Source organism: Oncorhynchus kisutch, linkage group LG8 (assembly GCF_002021735.2).
Source record: "Oncorhynchus kisutch isolate 150728-3 linkage group LG8, Okis_V2, whole genome shotgun sequence".
NCBI lineage: Eukaryota > Metazoa > Chordata > Actinopteri > Salmoniformes > Salmonidae > Oncorhynchus > Oncorhynchus kisutch.
The window spans coordinates 19112450-19135606 of record NC_034181.2 but is presented as its reverse complement, the minus strand read 5'-3'; the positions used below and the strand labels follow the sequence as shown (position 1 = coordinate 19135606).

The 23157-nt window shown below is 40.4% G+C and overlaps 2 protein-coding genes and 1 long non-coding RNA gene across 8 annotated transcripts; 1 reads left to right on the top strand and 2 right to left on the bottom strand.

Moving 5' to 3' along the window:
• Nucleotides 1-615: 615 nt before the first annotated feature.
• LOC109896112 (serine/threonine-protein kinase A-Raf) lies at nt 616-17488 on the bottom strand. Of its 3 annotated transcripts, none has more exons than XM_031829756.1 (16): nt 17352-17373; nt 16209-16413; nt 15740-15843; nt 15344-15446; nt 14977-15131; nt 12732-12836; nt 11851-11995; nt 11632-11662; nt 11398-11525; nt 10963-11165; nt 10531-10707; nt 8931-8977; nt 7031-7149; nt 4815-4946; nt 4438-4572; nt 616-4286 (listed from the first exon to the last, which is right to left on the bottom strand). In XM_031829756.1, the coding sequence occupies exons 2-16, from the start codon at nt 16317-16319 to the stop codon at nt 4146-4148; spliced, it is 1836 nt and encodes a 611-aa protein (XP_031685616.1). In that variant the 5' UTR covers nt 16320-16413; nt 17352-17373; the 3' UTR covers nt 616-4145. The 3 variants fall into 3 exon arrangements, with proteins under 3 accessions (XP_031685616.1, XP_020345956.2, XP_031685617.1); XM_020490367.2 differs by lacking the exon at nt 17352-17373 and adding an exon at nt 17380-17488 and having other exon boundaries at nt 750-4286; XM_031829757.1 differs by lacking the exons at nt 12732-12836; nt 17352-17373 and having other exon boundaries at nt 1004-4286; nt 16209-16345.
• LOC109896114 (uncharacterized) lies at nt 4941-17825 on the top strand. 3 transcript variants are annotated; one of them, XR_004210751.1, is made up of 4 exons: nt 4941-5184; nt 5967-7182; nt 11836-12024; nt 16237-17825. It is a non-coding gene; the product is annotated as an uncharacterized LOC109896114 (long non-coding RNA). The 3 variants fall into 3 exon arrangements; XR_002256066.2 differs by having other exon boundaries at nt 5967-7186; XR_004210750.1 differs by having other exon boundaries at nt 4941-5188; nt 5967-7186.
• Nucleotides 17819-21159, bottom strand: LOC109896113 (U3 small nucleolar ribonucleoprotein protein IMP4). 2 transcript variants are annotated; one of them, XM_020490368.2, is made up of 9 exons: nt 21024-21159; nt 20486-20594; nt 20244-20327; nt 19984-20093; nt 19596-19728; nt 19127-19281; nt 18934-19028; nt 18774-18847; nt 17819-18555 (listed from the first exon to the last, which is right to left on the bottom strand). In XM_020490368.2, exons 1-9 carry the CDS (start codon nt 21024-21026, stop codon nt 18443-18445), a joined length of 876 nt encoding a protein of 291 aa, XP_020345957.1. In that variant the 5' UTR covers nt 21027-21159; the 3' UTR covers nt 17819-18442. The 2 variants fall into 2 exon arrangements, with proteins under 2 accessions (XP_020345957.1, XP_031685618.1); XM_031829758.1 differs by having other exon boundaries at nt 18337-18555; nt 21050-21070.
• Between the last annotated feature and the right edge of the window lie 1998 nt (nt 21160-23157).

Here is a 23157-nt window from a genome sequence, read left to right as displayed (position 1 = left end):
TTAATGTGGAAACATTTAAGAGCAACAATGGCCACGAAGCCATTGTGTACAGAATGGGTGTACAGAATGGGTGTAGACACTCATTAAGAGTTCCAAACTGCCTCTGGAAGCAACATCAGCATAATAAATGTTAGTCGGGAGCATCATAAAATAGGTTTCCATGGCATAGCAGCCAGACACAAGCCTAAGCTCATCATGCGCACTGCGAAGCGTCAGCTGGAGTGGTGTAAAGCTCGCCAACATTGGACTCTGGAGTGATGAATCACACTTCATTTGGCAGTCCGACGGACAAATCTAGTTTTGGCGAATGCCAGGAGAACGCCACCTGCCCCAATGCATAGTGCCAACTGTAAAGTTTGGTGGAGAAGGAAAAATGGTCTGAGACTGTTTTTCATGGTTCTGGCTAGGCCCCTTAGGGAAATCTTTGGCTGAATGGGAGTAAGTCCCCGCAGCAATGTTCCAACATCTAGTGAAAAGCCTTTCCAGAAGAGAGGAGGGTGTTTTTGCAGCAAAGGGGGACCAACTCCATATTAATGCCTATAATTTTGGAATGAGATGTTTGGCAAGCACTGGGCCTTTTAAGTAAAGAATAAAAACAGACATTTAAGAATTCAATAAGTATTCCACAGTTTTATTTAAAGAATAAAATCCTGCATCAATATTTTAAGACAAACCTAAGATCTCCTTTAAATTTTAAAATAATTGTTCTTTTTTGAAACCATCACAAAAAAGAAACAAGTACAATTTTGTCATTTAAAATGTTTTACTGTACACAGCAGAATATACCATTTATTGCAAACTGAACACCCCTGATACCTCAAACTATACACACACAATTATTTAAATTCACCTAGAGATATGAAAAACTACCGAGTGCGTTAATGATATTTTCTGGTCAAATATGACAGTCCGGTTTCTCTGCCATGCGCCCCTGTAATTACCATGTGTCTGAAGCACAGTAAATGGTATCTTCAATGTGATGTCATGCCTTTAGAACAGTCCATTTCAGGGGAGGTCAATTTCTTTATTTCGTTTGTACAAGATTCCAGTAAATGTGGCACTTTTGTCCTCCTTTCTGCAAACATAAAACAGAATAAACTAATGGGGAAGTCAGGAAAAAAAATAAAAAAATAAAAGAGCTCGCCAGAGTCCCTCAGTGACAAACATGTTTACTAATTAATTCAGCAGAAACCGACCGACTTACATTATGGTAAAGCAATGCCACCAAACGTAAGATGCTAGACTATTCCTGCATTATGGACATCTCTAAACACACAGGAAAATAAGAAATAAATGTCTATAAAAAGGGATTTCATTTGGAAAGATATGTTTCATTCAGCCTTTGGGCTATTCAATTACTTATGACCTACATATCATAAGACAAAAGTAATGTTTGATGTACAACGCCTTAAACTGTGTTCCGTGTTTTTTTCTTTCTATTGCTGCATATTGCAATAATAACAGTACATGCCATTTTAATGACACATTCCATGTTTACTGGTCTAATCAGAGGGTATGGTTGCAAAATTCTAATTTACCAAAAGTTTTTGAGTTTTCCAGAAATCCTAGTTAGAGGATTCCGGATTTCCTGCTCATTCTGGGAATATGCCAACCGGGATTTCTGGGTATGACAATGTAGCCCAGTGGCCCAAGAGGACACTGTATATGCAGTATAGTGGGTGTATACAACATTATTCCACCCCAGTAAATTCCTCACTGCGGCCAAGTAACAGTTGCAAAAGAAAATGTTGTAATCAAAAGCCAAATAAATACACCTGCATGACACAGAGTATCAGAAATCTGAAGCTCAATTAGAATAGTTTGAGACAGTACCATGACTAGAAAGGACATTTCGTTAAGTTAGAGAGAACCCAAACCATCCATGATTTAAATGCTGTAAAGAGTGATCTTATCACTCAGTAAATATTGAATCCACCAAAAGGTCCATGACAGCAGATCCATTACACTGCTTTATGTAATGACAATAACATCAATAAATAAGATGAGAAATCTTTTCCAACCCTTTTCTACCAAAATCCCCAAGCCAAACCTATTCATACAACCCAATCATAACCACCAACCTCAATGGAATGAGGAAACAAAATAGGGTGCCCAGCCCCTCTAAAGAATCTAGGTTAAAAACCTGTATATCATCTGTTTTTTATAAAAGCTGTCAGTTATGTTTGTTGAGTAACCATCGACCCATGATAGAATCTGCACTTGTTTAAATTGATCACGTCAAATACAGCATCAAGAAATCACGCCCCTGTACTGTCCATTGCGAGCATACATAACACCAAAAACAACAGACCCCTTTATGGGTTAAGATCACAGTTACGGTTAGTTAAAATAAAAAAAGTTTACAATGATGATTCAAATCTGCCTCTTTTGTAACCAGTATTCAGCCAAATAACTGAAAATAACTGCCATCCCCACCCCATTGCACCATGGAGCCATCTACTTAGCATCAATTGAAAAAGCCTCTCAAAATAACAATCAATGCACATTCACTGAAAGAAGCTGGAAACTAATAGGCTAACCACTGCTAATGCAAACCAAGTAAGCAACCAACCACCTTTCACTAGTTACAACGCTCAATTGAAGTAGCAGCCCGCAATCAACAGCAATAGGAAGGAGGAACAGGATAAATTATTGATTTAACAGCAACTATTTTCCAAAGTGTTTAAGCTACTCAAAAATATGGCTTGTATTTGTTTTTAACTGTTCCAAAAACAAAAGTTAAATTCAAAGTAGGAATCAGACGTCAAACTAGAGGTCACATGATTGATAATGACTAGCACATTTTAAACTAAACCAAAAACATCCACGGAAGAGACTACTTTTCACTTCAACCACAGCCATAACCGTAGTGTTACAATGAGCAAGAAATCTGTACAAGTAAGGCAGCTTGTTTTAACTAGATTAGTCAAAGCTAGCACAAGTGCTGCCCCATGGTGCATTGGAGAGTCAAGCAGACGGTAAGCATGTAAATCATTGAGAATACTCTTTACTCATCTGTTAAGACTACAGGTTTCATGGTCATACAGAAGCTCTCTGGGCTGAACTAACCTACATGTATTTAATGAAAAAAATGCACAGGATTGAACATGTCTGGTTCGTATTCATTAGGCACCAAACAGAAGAAAACAGACTGAAAGATGGAGGGACTACCTTACCTTGTCCAATAAGAATGACTTTTTTTGTTTTTTTTTCCCGATGGCAAAGCACTATGTCATGGTGTGCACTAATGAATACGACCCTTCTGTGCATTCCAAAATGTTGCTGTACCCATATGACACTGCAGTTCACGGCTTCCAAACTGCTGGTCTTAGTGGCATATCGATCCATGTTGTATAGCAGCAATACAACTTATTAATCTTCATATTCTAACAACGCATTGACAACACTAATTTACCAAAACCGTTACCGGACCGGAAGGACCAATAACTTAAAATATGGTCATAAAACCCAAGTGAAATTCACTTCTCAGTTTGCTGTTGTTTTGCAAGCACTTCTTCCATCGCTTGCACTTAATCTCAGAACGCCGACTTCAAGATGATACAACAAACAAAAAAAGTTCGGTGTCTCTCCCCCCCCCCCCCCCCCCCCCCAATAAAAAGCAGCCTTGAGAAATCCATAGCCACACATGTACAGTTACAGTATAGGAATGTAGGGGGTCTGACATGGCCAGGCTAGCGTGTGTTCTGCAGTTCCAGTTTGTGTAGGCCTGTGAGCAGGAGGAAAGGAGGGAAGCTGTGTGTTTTGAAGTGGAGTAGGGAGAGTGAGGGCTCAGGGAGTTGTGATGGGGAGTGTCTGCATGACGAGGGGTTATATGTGTTGGTGGTGGTGTCTGTGGGAGGAGCCCCAACCAGTGCCAGAGGAAGGGGAACGCTGGGTTGTGTCCCAAATGGCAGTCTTATAGTGTCCCATAGGGATCGGGTAAAAAGTAGTGCACCATGTAGGGAATAGGGTGCCATTTGGTACGTAGCCTCTGGGGTGTTGGGATGGGCAGCTGTCAGTGCACTCTCTCTTATGGGAATAATGCAGCCATCTGTTGCATCAGTGATGGTCTCTTTTCTTCTTACTCGCTCAGACAGAGGGACAGACAGACGGCTTCTGGGACTGGGGGCCTGGCAGGTCAGGGCTCAAATGGGCATCAGCCGAGTGGTGTTGAACAGGAGTGGGTTCAGTTCCTCTGCATGCACAGCCCTGTGGAGGGAGGGCTCTGAGGCACTCCGCTCGATTTTTGGTAACAGGTCCTGGACCTGCTCAATGCCTAACATGATCTGAGGAGAAACAAAGTAAACATTGTAGAATTGGAAAGATACTCACATTCGAACCAAGGAGGCGGAGATGGATAAAACAAAAAAGAGAACTGTATGTAAAGAGGAAAAAACCCTGTTGATGACTTTAAATGCTTTGGCAGTGCTCTCTCACCTGTGGAAAGAGGGGCCTCTCATCACGTTTGAACTTCAGGCAGTCAATGATGAGCCTCTTCAATGATTTGGGTGAGCTACTGGACAGCAAACTGAGGTCTGGAGACAAATAGCCTCGCCCAACCATAAAGAGTATCTGAGAGGAAAGACAGGTTGGTAAATGTATGTCTCTTGTTGGGAATAGAATATACAACAGTATCAGTTCTTATGTACGAGAAGTTTGAATGCGAATTATCTTAAATAGCATACATGTCAGCTGCACCCTTCAGATCTGTATTAAGAGGTAAACCGTTCCCATCCTCCTCTCGGTAGTCTCATTTTATATTTATGTTTTATTATAAAATTATAACAATTTCATTGCCATTATAATCATTTCACCTGGTCTCTGTTGTTGATCTGGGAATAAGGCAGAGTCCCTGACATCAGCTCAAACAGAACCACCCCGTAGCCATACACGTCTGACTGAAACGTATAAGGGTTGGTGTCCTGCATCCGGATCACCTCAGGAGCCTAAAAACAGAAAATGCACACATATCATTCGACAGCTGATTCAAGCAAACATTTTATTTGATCTGTTCCATGAAGATTAATTTAAGACTAAGACTTTTTCCATTTGCCTGGCTACCCAGTTTCTCCTCTGCAATGATTCTGGATTGGAGTACATCCCTGACTCTTCACCGAATGCGAACACATTCGGGCTGTCTGACTGGACCAGGAACCGATGGGTTGGGCCAGAGCCGGAACACACGTGGGTAAAGCGGCAGTTTGAAAATTCGCATTGGCTTTGATACTCTGATTGGTTTGAGACGATTAGATACCCATAGACTTATAGTAATTGCGCCAACGCTAGTTAGCAACTTTCCTCAAACTGCACACAGAGAAATACAAATTGTATTCACAAGTCCTGGAAATTCAGTTCGTGTCATGTTGTGTGTACTTGCCACAATACCTCCGATTATAGCAACAACCCTAACTGTTATACTAACATAAAGCTGAGACTGTCCTCTTAAGAGTAGTTTTAAAAACAGTCTTTCCCACAAATACATTTTGAAAATGTTGCCCAACTGTCAGTATGCTTGTACTTATCAGAAAGCATCTCTCCCTTCACTTCATGTGCAAAGGGGAGAGGGAGAGGCAGCGAAAGAGACAGGACAGTGACTTTCATTGCAGGAAGCAGGTTCATCCAGATTCATACACATTCACAGATGGAATGGAATTGCTTTTCCATTACTTCTAACCAAATTTCCCAAAAAGTATGCATAATATGGTATTGACACTGGGAGGCTGCTCTTTGATCCCATGTACCATCTCCTGCTGTTGTGCAAGGCACTCCCCCATTCATAATAATACTTGTTAAATGAATTGTTAAAAAAGGTAAATCCACTTTGTATGGCCTTGTTCGCGAGTGTCATTGGTACGTTTTTGGGGTCACGACAAAAATATTAATACATGCTAATAATATCTAAACAGTTAACTAGAAGGTAAAAGACATGTTTTGGTTACTAGTTTGTTCTCCATCATATTTTATAGGCTAGGCCCACCTGCTGCTGAAACGTCTGACTGACTCCTTGAGCAACTGCCCACTCATCTTGCACACATGCAGGTGATGCGAGCAAACAAACGAGCTGAAGTGTCATTCCGATCCTGGTGGATATGTAGATTTTTTTTATTTGACTGACAAAATCTTTAAATTGTGCCTAAATATATTAAAATTAATTTCCATTACCTTTCCAAAACTTTTAGGATGTTATAATTTTCCAAACCTTTTTCAGGCCTGGAAAACACAATTTCAAGATGTCATTACTTTTCTAGGATTTTCATGACCGTAGGAACCCTGGTTAATGCACATTACGGTTGAACAAAAATTTGTTTTAGAACCCCAAAAAATCTGCAGGAACGATGTTCAGCCTAATCACCGAAATTATAGACATAATCAAAATTGCTTCGGTAAGAGGGCAATGTCGGTGTCTAATTCTCAGTTAATTGTCCCAGCTCTAGTTACTGTTGTCTTAAATTGTGAAGACCACTTTTCTCTCTCTGCAACAGCTCGACTTGCACATGCACATGCAGATAGATAAGCTCTGTAACATCTTGAAAGTGTGCCTCAAGAATGATTATTTGTAAAAAAAAAAATATATATATATAAATAAATATAACCGTGGTGGCAACAATTAAGCAGCTGCACAATATAACAGAAACTGTGTGCTTATCGGCATTGTATTTTTTAAGACCTTTGAAAACTGAATTGAAGACATTGTAAGACTTAATTAAATTAATCTGATTTAAAGGCCTTAAGACAAATACTTTAAGGACCCGCAGACACCCTGTTTAAGATGTTACAACTGCGGTCTTATACTGAAAGATTAATCACGCATGAAAAATACAACCCCTCTAAACTCTCTAGGAAAACTCAGACATTACAAATCACATTGCTAAATGTAGTTTGACAGCTACCCCCACTATCAGCCAGTCATATCTAGGATGTGTTCCTAGACACCAAATGGAAGAAAAAAGGCCTGAAACTGACTGCCTGAACTTGTTCAATGAGACACTGTGCTGTAAATTAATGCAACCCAGGGGTGCAAGGAACTTACCATCCACAGAATGGAACCGCTAGGCTGTTCTACCTGCTCGGAGCCACTCCATCGAGACTTCACTGTGGCCAGCCCAAAGTCCCCGATCTTCACAGTCCAGCCCTCATGGAGGAAGATGTCTGAGACAACAGAGCTCAGGAACATGGCAGCAGGTAGGTAGGTATATACATTTGGAAAAGAAAAATCACACTGATGATTTTAATACAACCTTCAAAATGACTAAATAGACTTGAAATTGATAGCATTCTACAAAAGTGATCTAGATTTGGACACAAGCTTTGGCCTCAAGTGATACTGGTGGTGGGCATCTTTCTCTGACAAACATTTGATAAGTTGATACATTTGTTCTAATTAATCTCCATGAATGTTTGACTTGCCAGAAATAATGTGTTTTGAAAGGCTACTTCGTATTTAAAAAGAGGAAGACAAGATACTGACAGAGTTTGAAGTAAAAAAATAAAAAAAAGTCTCACACCAAGCAATATAAGCACTAAACTCATGATGCAAAGATTTCACAACTGAACACATATTGACAGTCCATAAAAATATTAATATCAGTGGTGAACACAGCACTGAACATAGACAAAAAACACAAATAAACAGGGTGCTCAAAAATGCCTGTCGTCATTGATCATTGGCTTCTAACCAACCACATAGGCCTACACTAGAACTGACAGATCCTCACCAGACAGTGTTAAGCACACCACAAATCCAAACTCATGGACTGTATTCATAAAGAGTCTTAGAGTAGGACTGCTGATCTAAGATCAGGTCCTCCCTATCCATATAATCTACACTGATTCAAATTATAAAACGCAACATAGTAAAATCTTTTAAATTGTTATGAGTTACAGATCAAATAAGGAAATCAGTAAAATCAAATAAATTCATTAGTCCCTAATCTATGGTTTTCACATGACTGGGAATACAGATATGCATCTGTTGGTCACAAATACCTTAAAAAAAAAAGTTTTTAAAATAGGGGCGTGGATCAGAAAACCAGTCAGTATCTGGTGTGACCACCATTTGACTAATGCAACATCTCCTTTGCATAGAGTTGATCAGGCTGTTGATTGCGGCCTTTGGAATGTTGTCCCATTCAATGGCTGTGCAAAGTTCCTGGATATTTGCAGGAACTGGAACACGCTGTCACACAGATCCAGAGCATCCCAAACATGCTCAATGTGTGACATGTCAGGCAAGTATGCCATGGAAGAACTGGGACATTTTCAGCTTCCATGTGACATGGGGCTGTGCATTATCATGCTGAAACATGAGGTGATGGCGGTGGATGAATGGCATGACAATAGGTGTCAGGATCGTGTCACGGTATCTCTGTGCATTCAAATTTCCATCGATAAAATACAATTGTGTTCGTAACCCTAACCCCACCATGGGGCACTCTGTTCACAACAGCAAACCGTTCGCCCACACATGGTCTGCAGTTGTGGGTTGGACGTCCCGGCAAATTCTCTAAAACGATGTTGTGGTAGAGAAATTAAAAGTAAATTCTCTGGCAACAGCTGTGGTGGACATTACTGCAGTCAGCATGCCAATTGCACGCTCCCTCAAAATATGAGACCTCTGTCATTGTGAAGTGTGACAAGTGTTACAGTGTCCTTTTAATTGTCCCCAGCACATGGTGCACCTGTATAATCAGCTTGATATGCCACACCTGTTAGGTGGATGGATTATCTTGGCAAAGTAAAAATGCTCACTAACAGGGATGTAAACAAATTTATGTACAAAATTTGAGAGAAATAAGCTTTTTGTGCGTATGGGACATTTCTGGGCTCTTATTTCAGCTCATGAAACATGGGACCCTTTACATGTTGCATTTATATTTTTGTTCAGTGCAAATTAATCTTCAGAAGTAAAAGCCCAGCTCAAGAAAGGATACTGTTTGATTTCAGGTCTCGATGAATTATATTCTTGGCATGAAGATAACTGAAAAAAATAAAAAGCCTGTGTTATTTCTAAATGTATACATAAAGTAAATACAAAAGTACATTTTCCAACAATTGTTTACAGATTATTTAACTTATTATTCACTTTATCACAATTCCAGTGGGTCAGAAGTTTACAAACACTAAGTTGACTGTGCCTTTAAACAGCTTGGAAAATTTGAGTCAATTGGAGGTGTATCTGCGGATGTATTTCAAGGCCTACCTTCAAACTCAGTGCCTCTTTGCTTGACATCATGAGAAAAATCAAAAGAAATCAGCAAAGACCTCAGAAGAAAAAAATTGTAGACCTCCACAAGTCTGGTTCATCCTTGGGAGCAATTTCCAAATGCCTGAAGGTACCATGTTCATCTGTACAAACAATAGTACGCAAGTATAAACACCATGGGACCACACAGCCGTCATACCGCTCAGGAAGGAGATGCGTTCTGTCTCCTAGAGATGACCGTATTTTGGTGCGAAAAGTGAAAATCAATCCCAGAACAACAGCAAAGGACCTTGTGAAGATGCTGGAGGAAACAGGTACAAATGTATCTATAGCCACAGTAAAATGAGTCCAATATCAGCATAACCTGAAAGGACGCTCAGCAAGGAAAAAGCCACTGCTCCAAAACCGCCATAAAAATGCCAGACTACGGTTTGCAACTGCACATGGGGACAAAGATCATACTTTTTGGAGAAATGTCCTCTGGTCTGATGAAACAAGAATAGAACTGTTTGGCCATAATAACCAGTTACTTATGCAGGGAAAAGGGGGAGGCTTGCAAGCCGAAGAACACCATCCCAACCGTGAAGCACGTGGGTGGCAGCATCATGTTGTGAGGGTGCTTTGCTGCAGGAGGGAGTGGTGCACTTCACAAAATAGATTGCATCATGAGGAAGGAAAATGATGTGGATATATTGAAGCAACATCTCATGACATCAGTCAGGAAGTTAAAGCTTGGTCGCAAATGGGTCTTCCAAATGGAAAATGACCCCAAGCATACTTCCAAAGTTGTGGCAAAAATGGCTTAAGGAGGGCAAAGTCAAGGTATTGGAGTGTCCATCACAAAGCCCTGACCACAATCCTGTAGAAGATTCGTGACAGAACTGAAAAAGCGTGTGAGCAAGGAGGCCTACAAGCCTGACTCAGTTACACCAGCTCTGTCAGGAGGAATGGGCCAAAATGTACCCAACTTATTGTGGGAAGCTTGTGGAAGGCTACCCGAAACGTTTGACCCAAGTTTAAATTGTTTAAGGCAAAGCTACCAAATACAGATTGTATGTAAACTACTGACCCACTGGGAATGTGATGAAAGAAAGAAATCATTCTCTACTATTATTCTGACATTTCACATTCTTAAAATAAACTGGTGATCCTAACTGACCTAAGACAGGGAATTTGTACTAGGATTAAATATCAGGAATTGTGAAAAACTGAGTTGAAATGTATTTGGCTAAGGTGTATGTAAACTTCCAACTTCAACTGTATATCATGAATTTAAAATAAAAATGGATTGCCACTTTAATAACAGTGTTTAAAGTGAAATAGCTTACTCCATGCCCTGTGCTGTCTGCCTGGCAACGTCGATGCGGCGCATGGTTTCAAACTTGGTCTCGGAGACATGCAGATGACGGTACAGGCTGCTGCCCTCACACCACTGTGTGATGATGGCAAAGTTAGGCTTAGTCATAAAGCCCATAAACAGCAGAATGTTGACGTGGCGTGTCTTTCTGCGGGGGGGGGGGGGGGGGGGGGGCGACACACCAATATCAGTCACAACACACACTGCTATCAATATCTCACCCAAACTGCATGTTCCACAGTTTTAACAACAATACTCATGTTAACTCATGGTAGGTCAGTTTCAGTAAAAACAGCTACATAAATTGCAATACAGCACCATCATCAAGTAATGTACATTATATCAAGACCCCCCCCCAAAAAAAAACATTAATTCATTTGTCAATGTGAGGTACAATACTCACCTTAGGACTTGCATTTCATTTTTAAAAGCCTGCAGCTGCTCAGGTGTTGGCTCTGTCACTTTGAGGATCTTGATGGCCACATCTCCATGCCACTTTCCCTTGAAAACAGTCCCAAAGGACCCTGCACCTATCCTTTTCTGCATGGTGACTTCTCGAGAGTGGACCTCCCAGTAGTAACTTGAGTCTCTATAACCGCCACGGTGCTGAAACACACTTTTACTTAACACCATTTTCAACAACATCCCCATCACTAATTAACAAGGAGCACCAAGGGTTCAGTCTCGGAAAAATACCACTTTCTAAAAAAAGAAAAGATAATGACGGCATCTCCCAAAAAGACTGCAACAAATGATGCCAGAACCTTTTTTCACCCAGATGAGATCCTGATTCCATAGAAGGGTTATAGTAGCGCTGGCAAATCTAAACTTTACTTACCACTTTCTTTTTGTCGTCAGATGAAGAGGGCTTGCGCTCTTTGTGCTCTGAGGGGGATTTAGGGGGTCTCCTGCCAGGGGAGTCCAGGGAGGGGGGGCTGGTGGAGGGTTTGGATGAGGGTTCAGGACCTGTAAATAACAGTATTCAAATGAGCAGATTATGAAACAAATGAGCAAGTGCAAAATAATCTCAAAGACATGAGTAAGGATAAAGAAATCAGATTTGAAATCTCACCCATTGTATTGTTTTGTATTTTTAACGCCTCCTAAAAAGGACAAACACATTGTCTAATATTAATGAAACATTCACAGACACATTGATGGCCACTGTGTGTGATGTATGCTATTGTAGGGGTTGAGAAATAAGCAGAAGACACATTTCCATGGTTCACTGTAACAAATAGACTAATGAATTTGTTTTGTAAACCCTGTGTTGTAGGAGTGACTGTCTCACCTCTATGATGCTGACTCCGGCAGGGCCCACAGTGCTGACCATGTGGACGTTGGGGGTGGAGGTGGACCGATGCCTCTGTAGGGATGGTCCATCTCCAACTGGCTGGGGAAACAGGAAGGCAGAGGTCGGGGACAGAAGTCCATGCCTACAAGACAAAGGGGCACAACAGAACAGGTTTGGTTCATTTCTGAAGAGTTACGGTTATCCATTTGAGGGGGCACCAATACCATATGGTTTCTGTGACTGCATCCTAAATGGCACACTATTCCCTTTAAAGTGCACTACTTCTGACCAGAGTCCTATGGGATAAGTAGTGCACTACTTCTGACCAGAAACCTAAGGTACAATTTCAAAATGTGGCATTTCATCATCAGTTTCTCTTGTTATGTCAGTCACTCAATTAGGCTATGTAATTTAACCAGCCATCTAAATTTTTAGTAACTATGGTCAAATTATTTCATTTTGTTAGTCCCCCTCACTCAGACATATTCAAAACTGCAAACATTTCTCTACACCCTAGGGCAAAATGAGTAGAATGCATGAAATGTGTTATAAAATGTCTAAATCTTCACTCCGTCCCATGAATTGCAGGAAATTAACTCTAAAAATAATTATCTGCTGTCAAGAGGGGGGCCGCAAAACATGTTTTGCTTGTAAGGTGCGGGGGACCCTCCCAACAGAATGTCACTTAGGGCCCCCAAAAGGCTAGGGCCAGCTCTGACTGCATGTGTGGGTATGGGTATGCAGAGCCACGAGTTACTGCGGCCTCTCATGAGTTCAGATTTTTTTGTGGCCCCCAACCCCATCAAAGTTGCCCATCCCTGATATAGGGAATAGGGTGTCCTTTGGGACGCATGTGACTATGGTTCAGATCCACTTACCCAGAAGAATCTGGGGTTAAGGCTATGTCGCTCTGGGATATGGAGTTGTCTGGCAACAGTATGGATATCTGAGGGTACTCATCTGTGCAGGGATTAGGTGTGAACCTGGAAATAAGGTACAGTACACACACAGAGGGTAAGCAGAGGGTAAAGAGCTGTTCCAGTCACACAATGCTAACAGTAAAACAAATATGAAGTGATATTGGTGACATTGCACAACAAAATGCATGGAGAACATTATGGGATTTGATTCTTTTAGTTTGTGACCAACTTTTTATTTTGTTCGGTCTTTTTGAAGGGCGGGGTGGGTGGGACTACAGAAATTCAGCCGTGACAATATACTCATTTTGATTTGGCTAATGAAAAAGCAGCCTTTTGTACAAATGGTGCTCTATTTTATGCGAGTGCTTTTGGAGCAGGTGTGTTTCTTGGGTCATCGCTATATCAACATGGTTTCTTATTAGGATATCAAGAAATCTGGAACGTTTATTAAAGGACAGTTTGGGCCTTTCAAATGCCAAGACAAAATAGCTAGCATTGCCTTTTATCTTTAGTGTACCCCCGCATTGGTACCCCCGCATGTGAACCACTCTAAATTACCCCTAAACATAATGTACCCTCAATTTGTATTAAGCATGTATGTGCTCTATGTAAAAATAAAATGTTTTAAAAAGGCAGGGGGGGGGGGGTGTCTGTGCAAGAAATGTAGTCTAATCTAGATCTTCACAATAATTAATCATGACCTGTAGGCCAAGTCGTCCCTGGGAGATAAATTCAGCAGCGTAAACAGAGGGGGACAGCCATCTATCCTAAACAGTTTAGCCCAAAGGGATGAAATGCTCTATAGCCCCACAAGGAAGCAACCCGTGTAAATGTTACCACACTATTGACTCATACAATCTAGAACAGTATCCCCGTTCCGTCTCCATGTCTTCGACCAGGGCTCTAAAGTACAACCCTTTGGATGCATATGGGGCGGCAGGGTAGCCTAGTGGGTAGAGCGTTGGACTAGTAACCGAAAGGTTGCAAGTTCAAATCCCCGGGCTGACAAGGTACAAATCTGTCGTCCTGCCGCTAGGACCGTCATTGAAAATAAGAATTTGTTCTTAACTGACTTGCCTAGTTTTAAATAAAGGTTAAAAAAAAAAATGGCTAAGCCTAAATGATGATATGCTCCTAGATATTTTGCTGTGTGACATTACATATTATTTTGGGAGCACCAGTGAGACAAAACATGTAATAAAAGTAAACATCCAGAGAATTGCTGTAATGATCGGGTTCACTGTGCAGATGTTTCCAAGTCCCCTAGAGAAAAAAGCAAGCACAGATTAATTTGTTTAATCCAAAGCCTACATGTAAAGAATAATAAAGACCGCTTCAGTGATTTATAATTCTTGCAACTTTCTGAAGAAGTCATGGCATGTGAATGCCTGCATCTACCACTGTGTCGGGCAAAACTTATTTTTCAAGGCTTCCCCAAAAAACTTGGGGAATGATATTATATCATGATTTGTATGAATCGGGTGGTCTTTTGTACATGCAGTACAGAAATACCGCCAGCCAAACACCAGTCTCTTGAGGTGCGTAATTGAAATTAAAGGGCAACTATACCTGCCAAAATATTTTATTGTGGTCTGCTGATGTGGTTTAATCATTGTTATCCAAATGTTGTTTGATATAAAAGAGTGAGATTTTTAAGCATGAAAACCAGAAGGGGGAAAAAAAGGGGAAATCCACAACGTTTGTTTCTAGTGTTGTTATGGCGAATAAATGTATTGACTGGTAGTTATTTTCATATAACTGCCACAGTGGTTGGTGGACCAAAAAGTTGGTTTATGAACAGGGCCTAAAAACTATCACGAGTCGTTCCCAAACCACTCATGGGCATTTGTTTACACCTTGTTCAGTCAGGTTACCCCATTAGCTAACAAACTGGTTACTTTACCAGTACATCAAAACATTTGGGGGCACAAAAATAAAGGAAAAAGGTCAGCTTCTTTAGACCACTACTGATCATAGCAATGAATGAATGAGTTATCTCTTGCATGTCGTCACTCACAAACTTGATGTGCTTAAAGAGACAGGGTAGAATTGTCTATGTAATGTATCTCACTAGGTTGTGCTTTTACATGATATAGAAAGCTAATATAAAAAAATATCTTCTGGCACTCCTAGATTTGTTGTGGGAAAACTAGTGCTACCAATGAAAAATGCTAATTTAGAACCCTGTCCTCGACAGACTCACCGTTTTGTCATAGTGTCCATGTCCACACACACAGTGGGAACTTTGCTGCTGCAGTGCTGGTGAAACTTGTAGCCACATGTCTGACATCTGAAGCCGTTGAACAGAAACTTGTGGCAGAAGTCACAATAGGCCAACTTGAAGAAGGTTTTCCGTACCTGCAATAAAAATAATGTGAAAGTATATTTGTCAGACATTTCAGTTGAAGAGAGAGGTGAGAGTTGTGACAAAGTAGTGGTAAGTCTGCTATACTAACCCACACAGTCTGTACATGTGTGCAGAAGGTGGTGGTGTTAACCACTTCTGGAAAAATAAGTGTTGCCTTACAATACACAAATGCAAAGGTGAAACATTTACAAGAGCTACTTACAAAGTTATGCATGGCGAGAGGGACATCATCCAACACATCTACAAGCAGCTCTTCTCCTACCAGCGGGGTGATGTCAGTGTTCCAATCAGTTAGTCTCTTGCGACTGTGGGGGAGAGCGGGAGGGGGGTCAGATTAAAAAAAGACCAATGATATCAAAGAAGAAAAAATCTAAATTAGAAAACTGTATTACCATGAAAGAAATGTAGCCAGAAATGTATCTTGGGGTTAAGACGCATCAACAATGAACCACTTACAGATTATTTCGTAAACAGACACTGCTATGAACCTTTTACTTATTGAACTGTACACACACCTTGCCAGATCAGACAAGAAAGATGCTTAAAAATGGAGATGGTGCAAAACAAGATATTAAAATGGGCTAGGGCAGACACGTACCCCTCTAGGAGTCTAAACACTGCGCAACAGTCCTGGCTCAGGCCCCTCACTTTAAGGGCTTTATCCAAACTGTCATAAACAGTCTGGCCAGGGCGAACATTCACCTGCAGACACAAACAGTAGGGAGTTTCATGTAGTTTAGCAATTTCAAGTAGGGTGTGCAAGTGTCAGAGAAAGAGAACTACTTTCACATAATAAAATACAGCACCAACTTCATTTACAGTTATGAAATTGTGTGAGTTACATATTCACAGTGAATTATTTGGATCTCTATGGTAAATCATGCGTTTTCTCATGTTTGAGAAACATGATAAGAAATAGATTGGAACTGGGCCTTAGGCACCAGCTGGGACAACACCAACTGTCTGCTAGGAGTTAGTCATTGTTGCAGTCGTGAATCATTAGTGTTGAAAATAATTCAATTTTTCGTGTAATATAAATGCCCAAAAGATTATTGTGAAAGTCTTACCACAGTCCTCTGTTTATTGGGGAGGTAGACACGGATGGTGCCGCCACCTCGGGGCACATCCTCTGGACTGGTCTCACCAGAGGAGGAGCAAGAGGAGGAGTTGGAGGACATGATGAAAGGCAGGAGGAGCAGGGGAGGCAGCACTGAGATGCTTCAACCGCAGGCGAACTTCATGCACTGGGGATCCGGGGGAGTGAGCCCTTACCTGGAACAGACAGTGCTACGAATTAGCTACGATCCACCTGAATTCAATCAAACGAGTGAGACAAATGTGCCCACAATTATGAACATAGATTGACTAAGTATGTTGCAACCTGCAAGGATTATACAACATTGTGTAAACTAGGTAAAGAACTGCTAAATAAAACAGAAGAGGCCTCATTTTTACAACTCCAAAAATAGCTTATCACAGTAAAAACAGTCTAAAAAGGGTTGCTTGTACCAAACAGCTGAGTTGGTGTAGGTTGTCAATGGCTCGAACAAATGTTATTTATCATGGATGACTACTACTTTGACACTAACTAGTTAAACTTACTAACCAGCTAGCTAACTTCATAGGCAACTTTACGTAGCCTAGACATTGCTAGTTAACGTTCATTACTACAGCATGTCTCGCTGCACTTTGACTCACAGCTAGACATTTAACGTTAATGTGCACGCGAAATTGCATTATTGCTGTCAAGTACCGTAGGAGCCTTGTTGGCTTTGTAAAGCTACAAATGTTATAACTAAAGTCGTTGGCAAGGTAATTACGTAGCTATCCTAGCTTAGCATATAGTAATGATATGACTGTTTAGCAATATGACATTTCCACATTTTGGAAGCCATATTTCTCGCAGCATAACTACCACTGAGGCTTGCAATTCGTTTATATTATTTTGACGGAATGACAATACCGCGTCGACGAGGCTGTTATAAATAGTTTCTTAATTCCTGTCAGGTGTTTTTTTCACGTTCGAGTGCTTTCATGAGGCGGAAAGGGATTAGCTAGCTAGCGCGTTAGGTTGCTACTTTTGCTGTCTGATACTATCAAGTAGCGAAAAGCTTCTTTCACTCTAATTTACGTAATAACATAAGCAACTGCTTAATTCATAATCGGCAATTCAGTACCATTGCAAAACGAGTCATTCATAAACAACTAACCGCAAATTTGGTTTTGGAATAGTCTTACCTGAAGGAGCCATCTTGAATGCTCTTCATCAGAAGTAGAATCTCTTGGAAAGCGGAACACCTCCGTGATGCGCGCTCCCTATTGGTCAATTCTCACATGTACACTCGCTCATTGGATAACATAATATAACAATGGGGCGGGTGTTACAAGTAAACATGATAAAAAAAAGTTAACATTCTACAAACTTATGTTACAGTAAACTACAGACAAACGACGTGGATATGATTCAGTTGACCTATTAAATATCCGGGCGGAACATTGTTACATCTGAATCTACCATATTAAATGGCACATCCATAACTATTAATTTTAAATAGCTACATGCAATAAATGGTGGTTGGGCCTCATTCTGTGATAAAGCAAATGTACAGCATGTATGATCCTGATTTGTTTTGCAGTAAAGTGGTTTGTATCATATGAGCAAGTAAAAACAAGATTAAAAACTGGGACTGCTTTTATTTTCACATGTTGATCATCTCTTCGCAAGTCACTAGCTCAGATACAGTACATATTTATTTTTTATTTAACTAGGTAAGTCAGTTAAGAACAAATGCTTATTTACCATGCTGCGCCAATTGTGCACCACCCAATGGGACTCCCAATCACAGCTGGATGTGATGCAGCCTGGATTTGAACCAGAGACTGCAGTGACCCCTTTTGCACTGAGATGCAGTGTCTTAGACCGCTGCGCCACTCAGGAGCCCAAATGTGTGTCTTTCTATAAACTTGTGTACCAGTGAACATTTCTTGTGGTTATTATTGTCAATCATTTTGTTGACAGAACTCATTGTATTAAATATCAACTATTTAAAAAATATTGAAATGCTGTTATCTTTTTCATTCTCTGGAAGGTTTACCATGGCTATTATACATTTAAGAAAAGTTGACTAAAGAAAACAGACATGCCTACTAGGCATGACAAAGAAACATGCAGTTTAACACCATATTAACATGAAATACATATCCGAGGAATGATGTGTAAAACTTAACACAGCATTATGCAACTATGTGGTTGGGCTGCTTTTGCCATGAGCGGTCCATGAAAGGGGCATACTGGTTGAGGCTACTCCACGCTGAGAAACTTCCTCTTTTTGGCAGTGTGTGTGTACGAGTGGTGGCGCCATTCAACGTCCGCGGTAGCCTCATTCTCCAGGGTACCAAGCTTGATCATGTACACTACAGACGGAAAACCAGTTGTTAAAGCACTAGTGTTTAATATAACAATTATAATGATGTGTGTACATCATCAACACACACAAGAGGAAGATACACAAATGGTTTATGGGCTGCAGTGCAAGAAAGGGTAACACAATTAATACAAAATTCCACCTTGTAAAAAAACAAATACTCCTTTGATGTTGCTAATGATGAGAAAGGGAAAACATTGCACTTACATTTCATTTCAAATCTGGGCCCAACTTCTGACAACTCAACGTTCTTGTGGTCTGTTTTCTTATAAGTGTGATGTCTGCAATGAAAACAGGTCCTTACTTTAAGTGAATAAGTCTGAGTACATTTTCCCAAATAGCTCATCCAAAGCATCCCTCTACTCACCTGAAAGATATAAAATCCTCCTGGTTGGCAAATGTGATAACTCGTCTACTGTCCTCTTTAGGCACTGGGAACAAATACTTGAGGATATTGGAAACCTGATTGAGATTTACTTAGTCAGTGTCAAACATTTGCATACATTACTCAAATAATAAGTCTAAACATTTATTAGGAATTGTTACGTGTCAAGCCTCACCCTCTGGCCAAGTCGTGAGGAGAAGTTGTGAAAGATGAGGTGGGGGTAGGCCTCAGACATGGTTTCAATGTCCGGCACATCATGTCTCATTACCACATTGTAAAGGGTGAAGTATGCAGTTGGTCCAAAAGGTAGGTGGCACACCACCAGGCCATCTATTAATACCACAGGCAATATAAAAGTAGTTATTTTAAGGTTACCTCAATGCAGTGTTTTTATACTTGGAAATAGTCATTATAGTCTACCCAGATCCATTTGTGCACTCTTGCCTACACTATTGCTGTTCTTGTGAAGCCAAACATGTCAAGGAGTGACAAGAAAATAGCACGATATAGCACAAACAGACTGGATAATTACAACCTCTGTTCTCATTAAACAAACACCTAATATTATTAAACCAAGAGAAATAATAGTGCAGGGCTATGATACTTCATTGAGAGGATTTGGTGTTGGTTATGGATGGGCTTACCTGGCTGTCCTCTGGTTTCATGAACAATGACCAGGTCTGTAACATTGTTGGCTTTACAGGCTTGTACCAGAGCATTGATCTCATGACCTCCCCTGTTCATACGCTGAGCCCCTGGAAAGATCAACTTCACCTCCTGTCAACAGCAAAAGTTACATCAGGCACAATTGAGGAGATGTCATTACTGTAAACATACTTTGTGTTAGAGATTTGGCAGAGGACAGATATTTAACAAGAAGGCATCTCTCAATTAACCTTTCTACGATTCCTTAATCCTATCTCCTTGCCTCCTATCTTCTCCAAAGCCTTTTTAGAAGGAGGCGAGTAAAGAGGATGCAAGGAAAGACAAATTGAGATAGGGCCAATATCTTGAGACATAATGGGTACAGACTTTGACAAACATCTTGAGTCGAGAGCTGGGGTCTCTTGACGTTGTGACCATGACCTTTGGATCCTCCACTCCAGCCCATTTATACTCATCATCCATGTGAGAGCTGACACCTGCACACACAGAGAAGGTCCCAGTCAGATACTGGTTTGCTTGTTGTCATGAGCGATATAATATTTACAGTGCATGTGCAGATGCAGAACCTGATGTGTGGAAAAAACAGAATTATATGGAGAATGTCATTCTATTTCTATGGAACAAACCTTCCGCTCCCTCATCGTCATACTCCAGCAATTTCTGTAACTGTACTGCTTCTCTGCGAACCTCCGTAGGGATGAGACGATTGTCTGCGAAAAAAAAGAAGGGTCAAAGTCTCGGAACTAACTAACGTTACCCAAAATGTCACTTGTTTTCAAGGCCATGCCTATTGCCATCCTAAAATGTATCAAAACATTTCAGATTGTTCATCATTCACCCAATCTTCTGAATTACATGCAATCCTCACCATCAAGAGCAGATTTCAGCTTCTGCTTCTTCTCCTCAATCGTCCGCACTCTGTCCTCCTGGGCCTTCCTATACAGATACTCCCGTCTCAGTCTCGTCTCTCGGCGAAGCTACAATCAGACAAAAACACACCATGTACAGTTGAACGCTGGCTATATCATTCATGCATAAAACAGTATCATGGATTAAAGTTAAACAAATTAAATTAAAACACCAGGCATAAATCAACATAGTGGCTATCCATTAAACTCATGTAAAATAAATAAAACCAACCAAGATCAGTCTAATAAAATCTTAAATACACAATAGTCCAAAATGTCCACTTGGCTGTGTTTGGCTAGCAAACTAGCTAGCTAGCTAACGCTAAGAAGCTAGCCAACGCTAAGAAGCTAGCCAGCATGGTAACCTGGATCAGCAACGTTTAAACAGAGTCCGACATCAAAATATTTGTTTCATTTCTACACTGGAGTCAGAAATATTCTGATGTTTTAAGCAAATATGAGATTATTAAAAGCTAAACAAATGTTCAGTAAATTTACCATTGTGTTGCTTTGCTAACACTCACACGCATGGGAGGCTATAAGGAAGACACCAACACTCTTTTTCATTGGATACGCCAACAGCCAATGGCAGTGAGCAAAACTGTCTAGCTAGATGACACGTTCGCGCCATCGAAAAATAAAAGGCCCAGGTACAAGCCATAAGAAACATTGATTAAACCAAATATTGGAAATTCATTAGCATTTATCGTTCGCATATTTGAGTCATTAGCTGTTTTTTATTTTCACAGATATCAACACAGCTTCCCCATTCACATTTCTAAATGTGTACTAAGCTATCCTATATTTGCCTATTAAACATTCACAACTTTTAATTATATGATTCAATGTGATTAAATCAACCCAACTATACAAAAACAAGAAGAAGAAAACAAGCTCTCTCTCTATTAGGCTCGATATATTTGGTTGGCCATTTTCTGACATGCCCCTCTCAGACACTGACATACTCTGACAAAACCACCTTCTGCTCAGTTTTACCTCATATTTTGAACATTCAACATTCAACAACATAAATGATTCTACTGACTACAGTGTTGTTCTGGCTTGGAGGTAAGGTCCAGATAAGCTTTAAAAAAGTGCTTGAGACTTTTTTGTGTATTTGTTTTGAACATTTGCTGTTTTTGATCTGACCAAGGATATATTTCAATAACCAAAGGTAAATGAAGGCATAGCAACAAAAAAATTGTTTTACAGAGTGAATATTGTTTTGACTGAACTGATATTCAAAACTTTATTTAAGTGTTTGTTACAATGTTACAAAACACCGTCAGCTGTTTTCAAAATAGAAAAGTTAAAGATGACTCAAATAAACAATTAAATATACTTTATGAAACAATTTGGGATGCGTAACAAGTTTAATTCTACTGCCATTCACATGCTAACAGATTCTACACCCAACCCACAAGACTGCTGAACATTTAATCAAATAGCCAACAGGACAATTTACATTGACATCCCCCCCCCCCCCCCCCTCCCTTTGTATTTACACTGCTGCTACTCCCTGTTTATTATCTATGCATAGTCACTTTACCCCTACCTACATGTACAAATTTACCCCGACTAACCTGTACCACCGCACATTGACTCGGTACCGGTACCGCCTTTATATAGCCTCGTTATTGTTATTTTATTGTGTTACTTTTTCTTACATTTTTTACTTTAGTTTATTTTGTAAATATTTTCTTAACTCTATTTCTTGAACTGCATCGTTGGTTAAGGGTTAAGGGCTTGTAAGTAAGCATTTCATGGTAAGGTCTTCCTACACCTGTTGTATTTGGCACATGTGACACATTTGATTTGGTTTTGATATTTAAGACGGGAAATTCAAAATAACTTTTCTTGAACTGATGTCTTGATAGGTCTATGCCTAGAGTCTGTTGACGCACCTGTGTGTCAATCTAAGTAACATAATACAATAATCCTCATCAAAATCTGTTAGTGTAAGCTAGCGATGTTTTTTTGCATGGGCTGCGTCTCAATCCGCATATATATAAGGCTGCTCGAAGCTCCACTCCGTTGATCTACGTGCGTGCACATGGGTGGAGTGGGATTTTTGGGGGCAACGGACTCTTTTCACGCAGAGAGGAAGTCCGCCTTGTGTAGTGTATATCCACTGGGGGCTTGGGGAGCCAGAAAGGTTTAACTAGCTAGAGGGGCAGAGGCACTCCTTTTTACTGTAGCTAAAGACAACATGTCTGTTTACAAATACTAGTAGCTAGCTAGTTACATGTCAGTCTAGCAATTTTGGCTCCCCACTCATTGCAGGCCAGCTGCTGCTACCAATTCCAGAGTGATGGCTGGGGACCCAAACACCAAGCCCTTATGTCTTTGTGGGATGCAAGGCATTCCCTCTGAGGGTAAACCTGATGCAACCATATCCAGGTAATAAACATTAAATACATGTGACTATATACATTTCTGAAAATTATACCAATATAAACATTGTAATGATATGCATAAAAGTTATCAAGCATCTTAGTAAGAGAATAAGGGCCTATGTCCAAAGCATATGCTACACAGTTGTTACAGTACATTGATAGCCTTCATATTCCTGTTCAATACTAATGGAAATGCTTATTTTATTCAAAGGGTCTTCTGGCCTTGATGACACTAA